At 45.4% G+C, this 17,500-nt stretch overlaps 1 protein-coding gene across 1 annotated transcript; it reads left to right on the top strand.

Moving 5' to 3' along the window:
* Window positions 1-7,943: 7,943 nt before the first annotated feature.
* On the top strand, window positions 7,944-17,058 carry LOC143276276 (uncharacterized). Its single transcript, XM_076580774.1, has 3 exons — window positions 7,944-8,093; window positions 9,958-10,926; window positions 15,868-17,058. Exons 2-3 carry the CDS (start codon window positions 9,975-9,977, stop codon window positions 16,893-16,895), a joined length of 1,980 nt encoding a protein of 659 aa, XP_076436889.1. The 5' UTR covers window positions 7,944-8,093; window positions 9,958-9,974; the 3' UTR covers window positions 16,896-17,058.
* Window positions 17,059-17,500: the final 442 nt, after the last annotated feature.

The following is a 17,500-nucleotide window of genomic DNA, read 5'->3' as shown; positions in this document are numbered from 1 at the left end:
GATGAGGTGACGTTCTTTATGGATGTTGTACACAAAGAGCAGAAGTCAACGCTCTTGACCAGTTTTCATTGAGTACCATCTTCCATAGTTGTCTTTTTTGTTGTTGTTATCATTTGTTTATCCTACCCCGAAAATCTCGCCGGAAGAGAAGAGGACGAAGAAAGAAAAGGGGAGAGCAGTTACCCACGACCCAGCTGGTATGTTGAAAAGTCAAGGGAAATATGTTTGTCTATTTTTCTCTCATTGTGTTAGGGTTTCCTTTCGTGATTATCATTTGGATTTTATCTTCATTTTTCTATTGGCTTCCATTTCTTCGCTTCAATATTGCATTCTAAAACGAACTAAGATGTATGTGAATTGCATTTAAAAAAAATCCTTTCATCTTTAATGTTTATACAGTTGTATTCCGGGAAGCCAGTGTGCAAGACCAGGTGAGGGTATTATTTTCCTTGTGCAGGGTCCTTGCTTCTCTACCCCACATTTTTCCACGTGCCCCTCCAGTCCCAGGGCATTCCCAGTGTCTGGGCGTCTTGTCTTGTTCGTCTGTGTGAATGGAGTGGAGAATTTGATTACGTTGTGCTTGTTTGGGGGTGAGGGGTACAATGGGTATTGTATTGCATGTATTATAATATTGTATTGCATTGTATTGTATTGTATTGTATAACTCTTTTTGTCACAACAGATTTCTCTGTGTGAAATTCAGGCTGCTGTCCCCAGAAAGAGTGTGTCACCACACTGAGAGCACCACCCACTTTTTGATATTTCTTTCTGCCTGCAGTTTTATCTGTTTTCCTATCAAAGTGGATTTTTTTCTAGATAAGTTTGCCAGGGACACCCCATTTTGTTGCCGTGTGTTCTTTTACATACGATTAGCGCATGCTCCACACGGGACCTCGGTTTATCATCTAATCTGAATGACAAGTGTCGAGATTACCACACAAGGTCTAGTGTGTGTGTGTGTCCATCGAGATCGATGATGACCATCGTTGTCATCCAGCTGGGGGATGGGGGGAGGGTGGTGGTGGATTGGGGGGGAGGATGCTCATGAATCTATCTGTGAATGCGCAGATGGCTGAATAGTCCAATCTGCGCACGAAATGTTCGCTGACAGTTGGGGCAGACAAAGACAGGCATACCATTGTCAGGGAGCTTGTTTGCCCGTGACTTTCTGGCCTGCCTCTTCTGAACAGCTGCAGCAGTCCTGTTGGCCTCGCACAACCTGGCGCCTTTGTGCACAGCAGCACGCCATTTGTCACGGTCCACTGCAGATTCCTCCCAGGAGTCAGGGTTGATATCAAACGCTTTCAGAGAGACTTTCAGAGTATCTCTGAAGCGCTTCTTCTGACCTCCGTGTGATCTCTTCCCTTGTTGCAGCTCGCCATAGAAGAGCCTTTTGGGCAGCCGATGGTCTGGCATGCGCGCCACGTGTCCAGCCCAGCGAAGCTGGGACTGCATCAGGATGGTGAAGATGCTGGGAAGGGTGGCTTTTGCGAGCACCTCTGTGTCAGGGGTCTTGTCTTGCCACTTGATGTTCAGTAGCTTCCTGAGGCATGTTGTGTGGAAGTGGTTCAGCTTCTTGGCATGTCGTTGGTACACTGTCCAAGTTTCGCAGGCGTACAGTAGTGTGGGGAGAACTACTGCTCTGTAGACCTTTAGCTTGGTCTCAAGACTAATGCCTCTTCTGTTCCAGACATTTGCACTGAGTCTACCAAAAGTTGCGCTTGCTCTTGCAATCCTGACGTTCACTTCATCGTCGATGGTCGCATTTCGTGACAGTGTGCTGCCAAGGTATGTGAACCGCTCCACCGCACTGAGTCTCTGACCGTTGACTGTGATGTTGGGCTCAACGTAGGGTTTCCCTGGGGCTGGCTGATGGAGAACTTCAGTTTTCCTCGTGCTGATGGTAAGGCCGAAGTTCCTGCTGGCAGTGGCAAACTTGTCAACGCTGAGTTGCATGTCAGCTTCAGATCCAGCGTTGAGGGCACAATCATCAGCAAACAAAAAGTCTCTGATGATGTCTGTCATGACCTTCGTTTTTGCTTGAAGCCTTCTGAGGTTAAACAACTTACCATCTGTTCGGTACTTTAGGCCAATTCCAACATCGCCATCTCTGAAGGCATCAGTAAGCATTGCAGAGAACATGAGGCTGAACAGCGTTGGAGCCAGGACGCAGCCTTGCTTGACACCATTTGTGACAGCAAAAGGAGCAGATGTTTCGCCTTTGTCCTGGACTCGAGCCTGCATGCCTTCATGGAATTGGCTGACCAAGGAAATAAATTTCCGAGGGCATCCGTACTTGGCCATGATCTTCCACAGTCCCTCTCTACTCACGGTGTCGAAGGCCTTAGTGAGGTCGACATAGGTGGAGAACAGATCAGCATTTTGCTCCTGACATTTCTCTTGCAGCTGCCTTGCAGCAAACACCATGTCGGTGGTTCCGCGCTCTTTCCGGAATCCACATTGGCTCTCAGGCAAATGACCTTGGTCAAGGTGTGCTGTGAGGCGGTTTAGTAGGATCCTGGCAAGTATCTTGCCTGCGATGGACAGCAAGGAAATGCCCCGATGGTTATCACAGGCTTGCCGGTTCCCCTTTCGCTTATACAAGTGAATGATAGATGCATCTTTGAAATCCTGGGGGATCGTCTCTTCTTTCCACATGAGTGAGTACAGCTGATGGAGCTTCTCAGTCAGCACAGTGCCTCCATCCTTGTAGACCTCTGCTGGTATGGAGTCTGAGCCAGGTGCTTTGCCACTGGATAGCAGACGAATTGCTTTCTGGGTCTCAAGAGGTGTTGGCGGATCGTCCAGTGCTTCGTTGATGGGGACTTGTGGGAGACGGTCTATGGCTTCATCATTTATGGAGGAAGGGCGATTTAAGACACTGTTGAAGTGCTCAGCCCAGCGTTCGAGAATTTTCTCCTTCTCGGTGATCAAGGTATTCCCATCTGCACTGAGGAGGGGGGATGATCCTGAGGATGTGGGGCCGTAGACTTCTTTTAAGGCATCATAGAACCTCTTCATATCGTGCCTGTCAGCATATCCCTGGATCTCATCAGCTTTGTCACTCAGCCACTTATCCTGCATCTGGCGTAACTTTTGCTGAACAGTCCTGCGGATGGCATCGTACACATCCTTTTTTGATGTGGACTTTGGGTTGCTCAGGTAGGCTTGATGCAGACGGCGTTTCTCATCCAGAAGCTGCTTGATTTCATCACAGTTTTCATCAAACCAGTCTTTGTGCTTTCTGGACATGGGTCCCAGGGTCTCTGAAGCTGTACTATAGATCAGCTCACGCAGGGTCCTCCAGTCAGACTCCACATTCTGGTTGTCCAGAGAGGCGGATTCCAGACGATCTTCCAGCAGCTCCACAAAGGACTGTTTGATGGTGATGTTTTTCAACTTAGCGATGTTGAGCCGTTTTGGAGCCTTCTGGCCTTGGGGGCGTCTCTTGGGCTGGATTCGAATATTCAGCTTCGAGACTACAAGGCGATGGTCTGTCCAACACTCGGCGCCGCACATGGTCTTTGTTACACGTACATCTTGCCTATCCCTTTTCCTGACAATGACATAATCGATGAGATGCCAATGCTTTGAGCGAGGGTGCATCCATGACGTCCTGTTACGGGTAGGGAGGCAGAAAACTGTGTTGGTTATCAGCAGTTCGTGCTCTGCACAGGTCTGAAGCAAAAGCAATCCATTTGAGTTGCAGTGGCCCACACCGTGCTTTCCAATCACTCCATCCCAGGAGATGTAGTCAGAGCCAACTCTAGCATTGAAGTCCCCAAGAATGATGAGCTTGTCTGCTTTAGGGATAGCAGCAATGACAGAGTGAAGGTCCTCGTAGAACTTCGCCTTCACTTCATCCGGGTTGGTCATGGTTGGGGCGTAGGCACTGACAATGGTGAGGTGCTTCTGGCCAGATGCCAGTGGGAGTTTCATGGTCATAAGCCTATCGTTGACTCCCTTTGGGATTCCAGCTAGCTTGCTGACAAGTGCTGTTTTTACTGCAAAACCAACGCCAGCCTCACGTCGCTCTTCGCTTCCTCGTCCACTCCAGAAGAAGGTGTAACCAGATCCCCGTTCACAGAGCTCGCCTTCACCTGCAAGCCGAGTCTCACTCAAGGCTGCGATGTCAATGTTGTATCTGGCGAGTTCGGATGCAACTAGTGCCGTTCTCCTTTGGGGTCTGTCCGCGTTATCTCTGTCCAGGAGAGTCCTTATGTTCCAAGCACCAATGGTGAGAGGAACGATCCTTGTTTTTTTCTTTTCTTTCTTCTTGTTTCGACCGCTGATGTAGGGTCCCCGCCAGCCGCGGTATGCTGGCCAGGGTGATATGGAGCAGGCAATTTTTAGGGCACCTTTTCTAGCCCCTTCCTCATGCCAGGGAGGTGAGCAGTGCATTCCTAAAGAGGGCTGCTCAGACGCTCAGACGGCTGCCGAGCTCCATCGCTGCTCCTGTCGACGAAGAACGACCCTATGGCCTGAGCCGCCTGCGTGCAGGTCTGCGACTGCGACTGCCAGTGTACCCACACCTGTCGTTTTGTCGCTCGCCTGTCGCCACAGGACTTGGGGGTGATGAAATGATGAAGGATGAAAGGTCATTTTGGATGACTGATGACTTGCGCGATGAGTTTGTTTAAAGTGAAGAGGAGTTGCGCAACGTCAACCTCACTCTCTCGTCCGGGTCCACCAATTTCCAGTGGCAAGACTAAGTCAAGACGACTGGAGGATGAGCACGGATGCAGTGGATGACCAAGATATCCTTTCGGTGTCTCATCTTGCTCTCTGCACTCCACAGTGCGTTGCTGTAACCGCCTTCCTCTCCGTTGAGCCGATAGGTTTCTTCCGCAGATTCTGCCGGATCCAGACTTCGCATGCATGGGTAGACACACCCCGGGGGCCAACTGCGTGTGGCATGCACACAGCACAGTGGAGCTAGATGGCCGTCGGTGGCTCTCCTGAGCCAACGCCCTTTTATGGATCTCCATAAGGGTGTCTAGCCACCCGCCTCACCAGTCCCGGAAGGGAGCAGTGGGAGTGCCGGTTTAGTCGCCGGCAACCCGACCCTGAACAGGTTGTACTGGATTACAGGTTACCAGTAGCAGATCTAATGACCTGACCTGACACACAAGGTCTAGTGGAGGGGGATTGGAAGCAGTGCACTCAGATTATCTTGCTTTCTAGGCGGACACGTTACCATTGACCCAATGAAATCATTTGATATATTTTACTTTGGTATTGCACACCAACTGCGTTGCGCACACACATGTTGACACAACTACGTGCACCACTCACATCTCCTTTCCCATACAATCAGACCATGATTTGTCATTGTAAAACGTCTATTACTTTATTTACTTATTCATTTTCTATTTGTTTCTCTGTGTGTACCTTTGACAGAATTTAAAGGATGGACATCACACAAAGATTAAATGATGGTGTTTGTTTCTCTGTGTGTTCCATTCTGTCTTCCTCAAGCACTCACACCATCATCACCAGTGACGTCTTCTACAGAAATCCTTTTTTTTCTCTTCAGTGTTGTGTGCTGTACGTGTTCTCGACGTCTGAAGGGAGTCCTGTGAGAGCTTCAGTGGGGGGAGACCCGGTTCCAGACAGCGTGTGTCGACCGTATCAACACCTACCATGGTCGTGAGTTGTGGCGACATGTTGGGGAAAAGTTCGGATTATATGTAGAGACAACCCCACATTTATATATAAAGATCTGTACATGTCAAGTATTCTGGACAAGAAACTAGAGATATTTGCTTGAAAAAGTTGTTTAAAGGGCACATAGACTGGAACGCGTCTTTGGAAACATTTTAATAGATGAAATGTGTGTGTGTATATGTGTGTGTGTGTGTGTGTGTGTGTGTGTGTTTGTGTGTGTGTTCCTTTTTCATTGTTGACCAAAATGGTGGAGATTTTTCTTATTTCCAAGGTCAACATATGTGCAGACCTGCTTGTGCCTGAACCCCCCTTCATGTGTATATGCACACAGAAGATCAAATACGCACGTTAAAGATCCAGTAATCCATGTCAGCGTTCGTTGGGTTACACCCCCACCCCCCCCCGAAAACGGAGTATGGCTGCGTACATGGTGGGGTAAATAACCAAACGGTCATACACATAAATTGTTACATGTCTGCCTGAGTGTATTATTATGTGTGCATGCCTGAAATCTGATTGAATGACACAGGAAACGAATGATGAGCGCCCCACAATGGCAGCCTTCAGTCAGCTCTTCCCAGGTAGGCTGCTTGTTGTGCAAATGACCCCGTGTTTGTAAAGCGCTTTGAGCTTGGTCTACGACCAGGGATGTGTGCTATATAAGTATACATATCATTCATTCATGCATTCATTCATTCATTCATTCATTCACCACTTCCCTTCCTAACCCTCTGGTTAGGGGGAGGTGTCCTTTCTGTCTAGATAGCTAGGTCATTCTCTGGAACCCACTCATTGTGTTTATGCTCGTTTGGTGTACCTGTGTGAGTGTATAAATAAACTGTCTCTTCTCTGCCTGTGTTTCTCTCGCACGACGTTGTTGAGTGTGTTGCAGCTTCCTCGAACACATCGAGCTGTGCCCAGGGTTTATTCCCCAGAATAGGTCCTGGGTACATAACAACATTAGACACTCAACTTCCACATCCACCTTGAAAGCTTCTCTGAAGACAGATCTGTTTAGATTAAACAGGACTGATATCTTCACCACAGTCTGAAACTGTGTCCTATCCAGTGTGTGTGTGTGTGTGTGTGTGTGTGTGTGTGTGTGTGCGTGTGTGTGTGTGTGTGTGTGTGTGTGTGTGTGTGTGTGTGTGTGTGTGTGTGTGTGTGAGAGAGAGAGACAGAGAGAGAGAGAGAGAGAGAGAGAGAGAGAGAGAACAAATGAACAGGACGAATTGTGTCATGCTGTCTGTTTGAAGTTTGTGTAAGTTGATTGATTGTATTTTTTCGTCATTTATCGTTAATGGGTTTTTCTGTATAAAGATGTAAAGCGCATATAGCTCTATTTGAGAAAAAAAACAACTGAATCAATATTATTTCTTCTTCATCATCATCATCTTCGTCTTCTTTTTCTATAATATCTTTGTCTAATCACTATACATGTATGCACGTATCTCTGCCTCTCTGTCCAGTTGTCTATCATCTCCAACACACACAGACCCCCCCCCCCCCGCACCCCCCCAACTGCAGACCCCATCGCCCCCTCACACACACACACATACACAGGTGTGCCATGTGAAGTGACGCCAATTATCTGACATGTACTATAGTGACAGCACAGCCTTTGCAGAAAAGCGCACAGCCCAAGTTCGTTGTCTGTACAGGTGTGAAGTGGAGGACAGGTAAGGTTTAATATCACCCTGTCAGCCTGGCCCTGTGTCAAGTCCCTGTACCTTGATCCACAGCCCTCACTGGTGGCAAGATTGCCAGCCACAGACACAAACATAAACGAATACATAAACATGCACGTGCACACACACACATACACTGACAGACACATGCATACACACACATAGAATTGAATGCACATGCACGCATACATACATGCATGCATGCATGAACTGCACATGTACACACACACACATGCATGTGTGTAATTACTTTTACACCAAATACCTACACATGCACGGGAATGATGGAAACAGACGGATTAACAGACAGACATGCAGACAGAAAGAAAACAATGGAAAGACAGACAGACAGATAGTGCAGACAGGCAGTGGAGTGGGGAGGGAGAGGGGCAGTGGAGGGGGGAGGGAGAGGGGCAGTGGAGGGGGGGAGGGACAGTGGAGGTGGGAGGGAGAGGGGCAGTGGAGCAGGTGGGGGGGGGGGGGGGTGACAGCAGGAGGGAGCATTGGAGGTGACACTGAATACCCTCCATGGCTGTGGCGGGGTGGACTGACGTCACAGATAGCAACTGCCAATGAACAGACAGGGCTGGGTTGTCAAGACTGACGTCACACGGTGCAGCCGTCAACAAACGGGTAGGGCCTGGGGTCCTGATGTCTCTATTCAGTCATCGATATCAGGCAGAGACGGACGTGCATACTGGAGTTTCCGTTTAGGTATCTACACATCGCGTGAGCAAAGTGAGTTTGATGTTTGATTGTGGTGAGCGACACTCACTGTGGTACGATGACTTGATGGGTGACAAACAGTGTGAGGGCTGAATGTTTAGTCAGTATCAGTAGCTCAAGAAGGCATCACTGCTTTCAGACAAATCCATATACGCTACACCACATCTGCCAAGCAGATGCCTGACCAGCAGCATAACCCAACGCCCTTAGTCATGCCTCGAGGGGAAAAAATGGAAGAAAAACGAAAAAAGAAGAAGAATTAAATCAATAGTGAGTGTTTGTGGTCTGTAGCAGACAGTGTCTTGTGTTAACTTCAATGTTGACAGATAGTGTGAGGACAGGGAGGTGAACTTTGGCTGTGGTCGCATGTAACTCGATTTTCGTTTCTAGATTTCAGTAGCTTTTAGCATTTAGTTGTCATGTTTATTAGTTGTCATTTCTTGTTCAGAATGTAGAGTGATAGCTCAGAGATAACGTGTCTGCCTAGGAAGCAAAAGAATCTGAGCGCGCTGGTTCGAATCACGGTTCAGCCGCCGATATTTTCTCTCCCTCCACTAGATCTTGAGTGGTGGTCTGGACGTTAGTCATTCGGATGAGACGAAAAACTGAAGTCCCATGTGCAGCATGCAGTTAGCACACGTAAAAGAACCCACAGCAACAAAAGGGTTGTTCATGGCAAAATTGCACGTAAAAGAACCCACAGCAAGAAAAGGGTTATTCCTGGCAAAATTAAGTAGAAAAATCCATTTCGATGGGAAAAACAAATAAAACTACATGCAGGAAAAATTACAAAAAAATTGGTGGTGCTGTAGTGTAACGACACGTCTCCCTGGGGAGAGGAACCCGAATTTCACTCAGAGAAATCTGTTGTGATAAAAAGAAATACAAAACAAATACAAATACAGTGTTTGTCATATTTAGCTTTTGGTTGATGAGGTCAGAGCTAACAGCAATATCCTTATGTCAATTTTCATGTTATCCTAAGTCGTTTCCAGGAAACTGAAAGTTGTGTTATCATTGTCAGTCTGTCCTTGAGTGTGTGTTGGTCTGAAATTGATGACAGTACATGTGTATCTGTCTGTAAATCCTGAAGCAAAGGTCAAGTCATCATTATACTAAATGTGTACAACTGGAATTCATAACTGAACAACAGTATGGTCACTGTCACTACAAAAGTATGGTCACTGTCACTACAGTAGTTCATAGCTGATTTGAGCCATTATATTCCCGTGATGCATAAATATCTTGGTTTGTGGATGAGATGATCAGAACCTGATAAACAACACAGTCAGGCAACGTAAAAATGAACGCCGAAAATGTGTAATCCATGACTCTACCAAGTCAGCATTGACATACTGTTTATCTGATTACAAATCAGCAAGAAAGTACTGCTGCTGCTTGTGCAGAAAATGCACTAAGCTTCAAGCCATTCATATCTTAACGTGGTCCACTTGCAGACGGGTAAATAAGAGGTAATGGAAAAATAAACACAGAAACGTCCTCACAAAGGGAAGCTCCAAACCCGTTCGTATACTCCTCATTTGACATGTTCACACAACAACGACGGCGGAATCAGTGTGAACTTAGAAATTACATTGTTCATCAACAGTTATATGGATACATTTATCCTGTCTCTAGAAACTGTTGATGTCCTTGATTGCACTGTGGTCATTAACTGGAGATGTGTTCTGTGTGAACTCACTACCAGGGAACACAGTTATTGATGTGGTCAAACTGTGGTCAGTATTCAGGTGTTAAAGTGGTCAGTCATAGATTGATCAGTCATCATCATCCTTGAAAATATCTTGATGTCTGTTGTTCATGTCACATGCAATAATGCTTTCTCTCTCTCTTTTTATCTCTCTCTGTCTATCAGATTCCTCTGAAGTCACCATGGCAACTGGAGGGCAACCCAGAGCCCCACAGCCCACAGGGCCTGTGACGTCACTCACAGACTGTCCCCAGTGTGGGTCACTGTGTCTGGGTGCAGTCATCCGGACCTGTGGTCACATCAGCTGCAGGAAATGTCTCCACAAAGCACTGCACCTACTGGGCCCAAAGGCTGGATGTCGGCAATGTGGGAAACAACTGGACGTCCCCAGGGACCAGGCCCTGACCTTCAGCCAGCTTGTACAGAGGTTAGGCACGGACCCTGTGTTTGATCAGTTGGTGTACCGTGAATTAGAGAAAGAAACCGACATCCACTGCCTAAATTGCACAAACAACAATGCGTCCTATGTCTGCTGGGACTGTCAGGAATACTATTGTGACTCCTGTACATCACTTCATCGTAAGATGGGTGCAGCCCAAGACCATGTTCTGCAGATGTTGCCCCAGGCCATGCACAACGCTCCCTCAGGGTCCCGTTCTTCACCCAGACCCAGGTCATCATCTCTCCTGTCAACAGCCTCCCTGGAAAGTATCCGTAACGATGGTGACTCTCAGTCAGCTGCCGCACCACATGGAAAGTCCAGAGGAGTGAAGGAGTGGAAGGCCTGGGTAAAGAAGGAGGTTCCCCTCTTAAAGCAGGCGTCTGATGAACAGCAGAAGGTCTCCACCACGCTGCAGGACGTAGTGACTCTGGGACAGCAGCTCCTCAACAGGGTCCAGGCACAACAACATGTGCTAGATAACTACCAGCATCAGCTGCCTCGTTTCAGCGTCAGCCAGTCGTCTGATCCTAACAGCTCCACCGTTACGCTCACAAGCCCTGACGTCACCGTGGACGTGAGGACAGAGCCTCTGGAAAGACGTGTGCGTGACGTCAGACAGTGTCACCACTGCCCCAAGCTGAACGAAGTGGAGGCGATCAGAAGTCAGCTGAGTCGGCTGTTGCACTCGGCAGGTCAGTGACTGAGGGAATGGGTCATGGGAACAGGGGTGGGGGTGGGGGATGGAGAGAGGAGAGAGAGGAGGGGTGGTCAGGCATGAGGGGGAGAAGATGGAAGGTATTAGGACAACTGGAGGATGGACATTTTGGATGATGATGATGATGATGGTAATGAGGCTGATGATTTTGAGGGTGATAATAATTACAGTGAGTACGTCTTTGTCTTTATTGATCATAATGATGATCAGTGTGATGACAACGTTGATAATGATGATAATGATGATGATGATGGCAACTACAGTGTGAATATCATTTTTCACTTGTAGGACAGATTCAGTTGAAGTACTTCTTACAATTGTTCCACTGTCTGGGGGAATTTCATTCATATTTGGAATAAATAAAAGCTGGGTGTTGACATATCTGTGAATTATGATATGATACTTAATTGAATGATATGACGTCACAGACTTGTTTATTGTTATAATGGCAGAGCTAAGAAGGTTTGTCTAGGAGACCAAGTTGAGGTCTCTGATGACAGGATGAGCACTTTATCCGGCTGTATGATAAATGTATCATTTTGTGTTGTAACACATACAAAATTTCACTAAATAACACTTCCATTGTCACCATAGCAACGACCAATGAAAATACTTAAATCTTAACCAAACCGTCCTGAGGCAGCCTGCCGTTCTGGCATTCAACTGTTGACGCACACTGATGCATGGGAAGAGAAAGAAAAAGAAAACAAAAACAAAACAAAAACCGAACCGTACTTCTTAGGCAAGTGTTTCATTCTAGAGAGCGTGCAGTGATCCAACTTGCTCTGCATTCGCGGTATGGCGTCGTGACCTCGTCCAGTGGAAGCAAGTCCTACAGAAGAGACAAGTGCTGAGGTCGGAGGGATGCCAGGAGAGAAGTCCGGGTCAACCTGAGCCAGACGAGCAGGGAACAAGTTCTGGTAGGGCCTTGTCTGGACTGACGACCTGTCCAGGGTATTTTTCACGAACCTTTGGGTAAGAAGAAAATGTATGATTCTTTTTATTTATTTATTTATTTTATTTATTTATTAAAAAGTAAATAAATAAAATAAAATAAAAACAGATCTGAGTGATTCATATGCTTTAGATTCTTTCAGTGGTTTTCTTCTTTTAATAGGTCAAAAAGAAAGAAACAATTTCAACTCTCTCTCTCTCTCTCTCTCTCTCTCTCTCACTTGTGTACAATTCTCTGTCTGTATGTTACCTTAATCATGGACAATTGCTTTGCACTTGTTATTATATTTTTTGTATTGTTTTATTTTTGTTTGTTGATCAGTGCTCACATATGAATGGGGGTCTCGCTCCAGTGTAGATTGTTATGTGTGCCACTCTTTCTCTTTGTCTCTCAGTTTGTGTCAGTGCGTGTTCCAGTGCGTGCGCACGTGCGTATGTCCAAGTGATCGTGGATGTGCGTGAGTGCGTGAATGTATGTGTGCGCGCGTGTGTGTGTGGAGACCAAAGTAGTATGGCATGTTTGTGTATAATCTTAGTAAAATGAATAAAGTAGTTCTATGTGAAAAAAAAATGCCCTCGCATCAATCGGCGTTCCGTATTTGAAAATACCAACACACATTTTAGCCATAAAGATCAAGTTGTTATAATACTTAAATACAGCATGTGGTAGTTTTTTGGAATCCACGATTCCTAACAGAGGTTCTGTTACTGAAATGTTTATACAGAAATTCCAAATTTGTCGGGCATCTGATCTTCTACACTTCTCCAAATAGTGGATTTTTTATCGCAGAGAAAGAAAAAAATGTTCCACATAATCATTGACAATACAGTATTTACATTTTGGGCTGTTTGATAAGCCTATTTTATTCAGAAGAATGTTAGCTGGATAGACATGATGCAATATCTTACACTGAAGTACTCGTAATCTAGTTTCTGAAGTGTACTCACTTGCTAATGCCCAGTGATTTTTGTTGATTGCTACATCAAACTTATGTTGCCAAAACCTGACTGCAGTCAGCTCAGGCTATAGGCAGAGACTGATAACGCTCTGATGTGTCTGGGTTTTGTTATTGCATCGTTGATGTTTTTGTTTTTAACACTGGAGCTTCTGCCTTTGAGGAAACAAACGTGATCTTCACAGATAACATTTTGTATAACTGAGGAGAGTCAGAATGCAAGAGATTTAGCTAGAACTTTGTAATCTAAATTAGTCAGAGAAATAGATTCTTTCAGTGGTAATTTAGATCTGGTCTGGTCACTTATGTCAGGGCAATGATAAACAAATTCACCGTCATTTGTTGTTCATAATTCAGCTAATCATCCTCATTATTGTCAAGACAAGACAAGGCAAGACAAATTCTTTATTTCCGAGGATAATAGATATAATACAATATAATGTGTCAAGTCGAGTCAATATATTATCTCCAGAGAGAAATTCACATGTCATCTTGTTGCTCATGCTCAGACACATAACGACCAGTGTCGCCACTGAGCAGCACCACCCAGCTATCGTATCTTTATTACCAAGTGTATCGGGGTCACGAGGAGTATTGGGGATAGTAGGTATACATAAAATTTACAAACATAAGTTAACTGGATGCTGGTAGAATGAAGACTTTTGGTCTTGATATATCGTCTAAGAGATTTGGTGTGATTGGACACAATGAGCAATAATTAAGAGGACTATTGTGGCTTTATGATCTCAGTATCTATGTTAGATCACAAAAATGAGTGATCTTCAAGATATGGCCATTGCTGCTGACAAAACATAACAATGGGTATTGTTTATTCAATAGATTAAGTCTACATTCAAGGTTAGAAGACATAATAGTGTCACAGTTACTGTAAAATGATACACTTTGCCAAAGAACTATCATAGCTTTTATTTAGGTGTGTTGAGGCATGTTAACAATAATATAGTTAGATGTACACTAAATGACGAGGTACAAATTCTAGTATTACTAAGTCATAAAAATAGGAGTAGTAGGGAAGTGTTGGGTATGTTTGCAGGTACGAGGAAGGCTGCCAATGGGAAGACTACATTGTGATTTCCTTTTTAACAGGTGTTTTTTGTGGATTCTCTTTATTCACTTGGAACCAGTAGGCTCACATCCTGTTGGACAACCTCTAACTCCCATCTACACTGACGTCTGCTGTCTACCATCCAACCACTACCAACCGCTTGGATCAGATGAGTGATGATTCCTTTTCTCCCAAATGGAGAACATGTTCTCTTGTTTCCACTGTCATTTGGTTGTTGTTGTTGCTATGATAATCACCAGTTTGAAACAGTGCACTCTTGTGTGGTCTCTCATTCAGAGTGAATGTGGTTGTGGTGAGTGATGGCTACCCTGGGGTAACACCAGGTGTGTGACAGTTCCTGACCCACTTGCTACTTTCACGAGACTTTGTTGAAAACGAATATTAATCTGAAGATCTTATCAGGATTATGCAAAGTACCACAATCACCACACACATCCCACAAAACAATGTTTGCTGCTTGTTTCAACACATCGCACTGATAATACTTCCAGTAATGATGATGATGAAGATAGTAATAACGATAATGATAATATCAATGTGTCATGGCAACAATAATGATGATAATAATAATAATATATATGATATTGTTATCATTATCAATATTGTTATCACTATTTTTTTTATCATTATTTAACAATGTAGGTTATATGCACAGTACTGAATCCTGTCTAAGTGTGTCTGATATCATGCAGATTCCAGCAGTTGATCAGATGTCTGACACTCAGAGGCTGGTTACACGGCACACACCATGGAGGTTCTTCACCTTTCAGAATAAAAGAATGTCAGATAAGAATGACCCGTGTGCAGCCTGCAGAGAACATTTTCCTTTCCTGTTTCCTACAACGGAGGGAAGGAATTCCTTGAGGTCAGGACGAATCTGAAACATCTTGTTGTCAGTCTGCAGATTCCATTCCTCCTGCCAGAGGTGTTCCACATAGGAATGAAGTCTTGGCTTGAGGTCCGTGTACAGTAACGTGGCATGAGAAAACGGTTCCTGATCTATGGCACTTTTTTCAGTCAATCAGCCATTTGTTCCTCTAGAATGATATCAGACAGAAACATTTTATGGCTAGCTCGAAAAAGATCCTGTTCCGGGATAGACATACATTGACATGATCTTTTTACTCTGTAATAACATCTTAACGCCATGCCTGCTTCACGTGGATGATTGGGATGTGAGCGGACTGGATCTTTCAACACTTCAATCCACCTTTTAACATATTTTCATTTCTCTACCACTGGTTTTACGAACTGACAGGTATTCAGCCCTTAAATGGCACTTCTGCAATTGGCTACAACCAACATGATATGATTTGATTTGTTTTGATTTGGTTAGATTTCATTGCCTAAATATGAATACTCAAGGAATATTTACACATATTACTAAATGAAAAAAACAAAAACTATTTCAACTTCCAATCATTTGTTTTAAAACGTGTTCAAGTGTAGTGCATCCCCCACACCCCTCCACCCTCTGCCTCCCCCCCACCCCCTACACACACACACACACACACCAAGAAACGTCACAATGCTTTGTACGAAACAAAACACGTCACTGACATTTTTTCTAATCCCTGTCAAGTGAAACAAACCATGTGTATCTTTCTCAGCTTCATTGCGGGTGTTTAAGAAAACTTCACAAAATCAAATGAACCAATAAAGAAAGTTCATTGTGTGATATGTTGACATCAGGATGTATGGACAACAATTATGATGGTATCGATAACGACGACAACGACGACGATGATAATGATGACGATGACGACAACAGTTTTGAAGGCGTGTGCTGCTGCTGACATTTTTACAGGTGGAGATGGCGATGTGACAATGAAAACGTGGTGATAAAGATGAGAACAATAACGACATCGACGACGATGATGAATGATGATGATGATGTTGATGATGATGATGACTGTTGCAGACCAACAGACCAGTCCAGACGCCACCTCCACCACAACGGGAACGTCTTCCACCCCCTCCCCCATTCCCACCCCCACTGCAGCTCACCTCCCCCCACCCTCCCTCTCCTCCACCACCCCCACATCATCACCCCTCTCCCCACCCACCCACCCTGCCACCCCCACCTTCACCCCACCTGTTGACGTCATGACGACGGCACCACAGTGTGTGTTCCAGACGTCGCCCACAACAGCAGACGACGAAGACAAACCCTGGATCACTGCCGTTGTCTGTCTGCCGGACAACAGACTGGTCATGGCGGACCGCAGCAACAGGAAGGTGAAGGTGATGGGCGTGGCGCCCCCCCACACTGTGTCCCCCTGTCTCACTGTTGGTGAACCACCATGGGCCCTGGCTGTTCTGTCTGACGGTCTGGTGGCCATGACGACGGAGGAACCAGTCATCTACCTCATGGCAGTGACTGACACCGTGACAGTGCGGTCACGTGTCCAGACAGTCAGAAAGTATCAGGGAATAGCCGGGCACAGTGACGGACATCTCGTTGTAGGTTGTAGGGAATCCGGCAATGAGCCCGCTGCTGTGCACGTGCTGAACAGGCAGGGTCACGTGGTCCGCACGCTCACGGACAGCACCAGGCTGACAGGACTGAGGTCACCTTGGTATCTGTTTGACTCTGGTGACCACGTCCTGGTGTCAGACTTTGACACACACCTGGTGCACCAGGTGTCTGTCCGTTCTGGCCAGGTGACCCACACCTTTCAGCACGAGCACGTGGTGAGGCCTAGACAGGTGTGCACTGACAGTGACAACAATGTGTATGTTGCTAGTTGTGATGGTAAGTGTGTGTGTGTGAGGAGCAGAGGGGGAGAGTGGAGACAACTGGTGACGCCCTCTCTGCACCGTTCATCACAGTGTGTCTTTCCTGAGTGTCTGTGTCTGACCAGCTCTGGTCATCTGGTGGTGGGGTGGGGTGTGGTGGTGTTGTTGGTGACTGTGTTGTTGTCGGTTATAAACTGTCGTAGTGAATGACTTGTGTGCTGGGTCGTTTTTCTTCCTGTTGTAGAGAGATAGATCTATCTATATATTGATCTCTAAATCTATCTGTCTCTAGATCTATCTACTTTTCTGTCTACATATATGAATCTATGTATGTTTGTATATGTATGCATGTGTGTGTGTGCGCGCGCGCGCGTGTGTGTGTCTACTATGCATATGTGTATGTTTCTGTGTGTGTGTGTTATGCATATATGTGCCTCTGTGTGTGTGTGTGTGTTGAAATAAAACACACCTTACCAGACATGTCAACTGTTCAACTTAATACGTCATCATAACATGACGTCATGGCAGCACAAACAAAAAACAAAAAAACACCAAATTATTTTTGTATTGTCTCTGTCTCTGTCATGATTTGATTCGGGTTGATGTTAAATAAATCCGTTTTGTTTATTCGTTCTATAAATTGTTACACATTATCTGTATTTGTATCACATGTTGGGCTGACCAGTGCACACCTGGCCGATGCAAAACGAGATATGGTAATTTTTATTATTTTATTTTTCGTGTTACAACGCGGACTGTACTATCTTTCAAGCAGTTATACAAAGGTTTTAAAGTCTGGTTTGGAACACAGTAAA

Source organism: Babylonia areolata, chromosome 31 (assembly GCF_041734735.1).
Source record: "Babylonia areolata isolate BAREFJ2019XMU chromosome 31, ASM4173473v1, whole genome shotgun sequence".
Lineage (NCBI taxonomy): Eukaryota > Metazoa > Mollusca > Gastropoda > Neogastropoda > Buccinidae > Babylonia > Babylonia areolata.
The sequence above is the reverse complement of the archived record's forward strand: the minus strand, read 5'-3'. Positions and strand labels throughout refer to the sequence as shown.